Raw genomic sequence first — 3,436 nt, 5'->3', positions numbered from 1 at the left:
CGCAACACGTAAAATAATTACAAAGCCTACCTACACTGTTGGCAAAGTATTTAAAACAGTGGCAACACATCAGCTTCAAAGACCCCGCATGTTCCTTTGCCATATTGTAAAAAGATAACGCGGGAGCGAGGAAAACAGCTAATGACACGTTACCACACCGAATGTATTTATTATATAAAAGAAGCTCGCCGGCGTCGCAATTGCTTAAACGTTGGCCGATCCGCTGAAAGGCAAGTCAGCCAAGCCCTTCCCTCGTTATCATTATCAGTACAACAATATACATTTTTTTTTTTTCCTGTCAATCGAAGGTTTTTCAAGTTATCACAATTGACTGACAAATTTTTTCAGGTTAAAAAGTGCTCCCAGGATACGCAAACAAAGATGCTGTGGACCTTCTTGGGATTCTTCCTGGTTGGAAGTGCAGTCGCTCAAGTTCCCTTCTTGGGTGGCTGTCCAAAAGCAGAAACGCAGCCAAACTTCGACCCATCAAAGGTGACCTTTGATTTTCATTTGACAAAGCTTTCGAACCCAAATGACAATATTCTCAATAAAATAGAAACTCTTACGATGACTTTTACGATTACAAGAGCTTACTTTTTTTTTTACATGTGCAAACAAAGTACGAAGCACGCAATTTGTATGTTTGAAAAAATTTCTAACTTTCGCATTGTAATTGCGCTCATTGTTTGGGTGACAGATGTATTGGTCATATTCATAAGTGAGGCTGTACTTGTCCAAAATGAAAAAAGAAAGAAAAGTTTAATGACAGACTCCTGTATGCAAAAGAGAAAAATGAGAGGGCTATTTTACTTTCAGTACCTTGGAAAGTGGTACGAAGCAGAGCGTTACTTCGCCATCTTTGAGTTTGGAGGAAAATGCGTCACGGCGACTTACAGTCTCAACGATAACGGGACAGTGAGTGTGTTCAACAGACAAATTTCATCCTTGTGAGTACATAAATAATATTCGTAGTAGTACCTCGCGAAATCCCGTCCTAATGTTTTTTCCCCCTTTCTCTCCGAAAACAAAAAAAAAAAAGAAGTGGCGTGGAGTCGAGCATCGAGGGCCTCGCTTTCCAGAAGTCACCCGACAAAGCCAAGCTCTCCGTCAGCTTTCCGTCGCTGCCTGTCCAATTCGACGCGCCTTACTGGGTACTCGACACTGATTACACCTCGTACGGGGTCGTGTGGAGCTGCGTGGACTTTAGTATTTTCAGGTATACTTTCCATTTACTTTTTTACGTGGGATAATCCCTTTCATAATTGCAGCTCTTCGAATAATACTTACTATGTGGGTACACTTTGGTAATTTCATTTTTTTTATCCTGCTGCGGATGTATCACTTGTGAGAAGATGTAAAAAATGTACCAACGTTTGAACGCAATTGTTTATGAAACTGCAATGTCGTGTCAAATTTTAAGTACCCTCATGTGTGCAGCAGAGGCGATAAATTTTTGTGTTGGTTAAAAATAACTTTTTGCGTTCAACGCTGGATGTTAAGATTTGTTAATTGCCATACCGGTTTATCGGTCTTAAAGAGAATTCCCGCACAGTCAACATTTTGGGAAACTGTATCGAGTTTTTTTTTTTATACTCCTGTATAGCACGAGAAATGCCTGGATTCTGACGCGTGAGCGAAACCCGCCTGTCTCAGTTTTGGAAAAGGCTTACAAGGTTTTGGACAAGAATGGAATCAGCAGAGCTTTCTTGGTGCGAACCGATCAGAAGAACTGCCACGACGACAGCGCCAATCCGGAAACCAACCAAGTCTCATAAGCAAGACTTGTTCCAGCAATTGTTTCTATTTGAAAAAATGACGAAAGTTCCAAATAGTTGTTAAAATTTATTTATTGTAAATAGATGGTAAGTAAGGTATTCGAGATGGATAAGAAAAATTGTGATCTTTAGACGTGTAGAAAAAATATGAGGCAGTTTGTTTAAAAATTTGCAAATCCAAATTTATCGTGTAATTTTACATTATTTATTATTAATTACCTATGCTACGAATAAATGTGATATGAAATCATGAACCATACTTCATTGAGTTGAATAAAAAAAAAAAAAAAAAGTACCCCTATAATTTGCTAAAACCAGGTACAGATGACATCTGTGTCATGGTTGTGAAAGTTCGCGCTTGGGATGTCCGACTCATATTCTTACTTCTCGTGAGATGTCGACACGAAACTCGTATAACTCTGCTGCTGAATACCCACAGGTGAGCGATAAGTTAGAGATCTGTAGAGGGACACAATGCAAGGTAAACTGCAGATGAAAACCAAAAGAGAAGGTACAACAGTACATAGGGTGGTTTTTAATTGTTTAATTGTAAAACAAGTACACCATTGCTGAACGTTAATAAGAATCCAAACAGAAGTAACAAAAGTTAATTATACATACTTGTACGTCAAACATCACAATTTATTCCCAATGATCTCAAAATGTGGCACTCCCAGTAAAAAATAATAGAATATACACGCACACTGTATAGCCCCTCGCAAAGAGTGCCGCGATGAGCAATTACACTGCAGTATACCGAGGCTCAAATTGCTCGCACTGTCAAACACGAGAATTCCTCCAAGCCCCGTTAAATTTGACTATTGCATTATTATACTAATTTCAATTCGTATTCAAATGTATGCAAAGTCGACATGACGCGGAGAAATACGAGCGGACGAGCGTGTAAACTCTCTTTGTACCAAGAGAGCGGCTCTTGTTATAATTCACGCCTGGTTACAGCCGCTGCGGTGCGATAATTGAGGATCCATACGCGCTCTTGAAATATACAACGAGCCCTTTCGCTCCTTCTCGCAGAGAGGGAGGGACCGGTTTAATTGAACAGTCGTTACTCACGCAATTGTTATTCCGTTGGGGGTAGGGCTGTGCGAAAATAAAATCAATTCCGACTATACCGTGCTTTTTGAGATCAAAGGATTACTTTTGGGGGTGGTGGAAAAAAAAGTACCGAGGGACCGGGAAATGAAAATCTCGGAGTGAATTTCTCGTACAGTGTGCGTTTGCATAAGCTAAGCGATTTCGTGCGACAAAAAATGTACTCCCGAACCCCCACGGTGGAAAAAAAAAGATCGGAGCTCCGTCTCTCTCTATTGCGCAAACCAAATAAATTACCAGCACGCGGCAACTCCGGCGCATCGGCAAATAAGCGTGTGACTATTATAATAACCCTCCCATCTGGACAATCCCGTGCTACTAAATTAAACAAATGCTTACTCGCCGTTGTCGGGGTGGAAAGTGCGGGAGGGAGGGAAGAAGACACATTGTACACAGCACCACGTGTACAAACATAGTGGCTCCGGCCTCGGATTTTCGCGTTCGATGTATTCCGTCTCCCTCGTTTATTGACCTTAAATCTGCATTGTATCCGCGTCTATTTGTACGGGATGAAAAAGAGATGAATGAACAGGGGAGGCTTTTTTTTC

At 40.8% G+C, this 3,436-nt stretch overlaps 1 protein-coding gene across 2 annotated transcripts; it reads left to right on the top strand.

The window, feature by feature from the left end:
- Positions 1 to 326: 326 nt before the first annotated feature.
- Positions 327 to 2,023, top strand: LOC106643733 (apolipoprotein D). 2 transcript variants are annotated; one of them, XM_089591427.1, is made up of 4 exons: positions 327 to 492; positions 817 to 947; positions 1,043 to 1,216; positions 1,604 to 2,023. In XM_089591427.1, the coding sequence occupies exons 1-4, from the start codon at positions 382 to 384 to the stop codon at positions 1,773 to 1,775; spliced, it is 588 nt and encodes a 195-aa protein (XP_089447553.1). In that variant the 5' UTR covers positions 327 to 381; the 3' UTR covers positions 1,776 to 2,023. The 2 variants fall into 2 exon arrangements, with proteins under 2 accessions (XP_089447553.1, XP_014214465.2); XM_014358979.2 differs by having other exon boundaries at positions 1,040 to 1,216.
- The last annotated feature ends 1,413 nt before the right edge of the window (positions 2,024 to 3,436 follow it).

Source organism: Copidosoma floridanum, unplaced genomic scaffold (assembly GCF_036245765.1).
Source record: "Copidosoma floridanum isolate Cflo_tuat_1 unplaced genomic scaffold, Cflo_Japanese_pri ptg000001l, whole genome shotgun sequence".
Taxonomy (NCBI): domain Eukaryota; kingdom Metazoa; phylum Arthropoda; class Insecta; order Hymenoptera; family Encyrtidae; genus Copidosoma; species Copidosoma floridanum.
The sequence above is the reverse complement of the archived record's forward strand: the minus strand, read 5'-3'. Positions and strand labels throughout refer to the sequence as shown.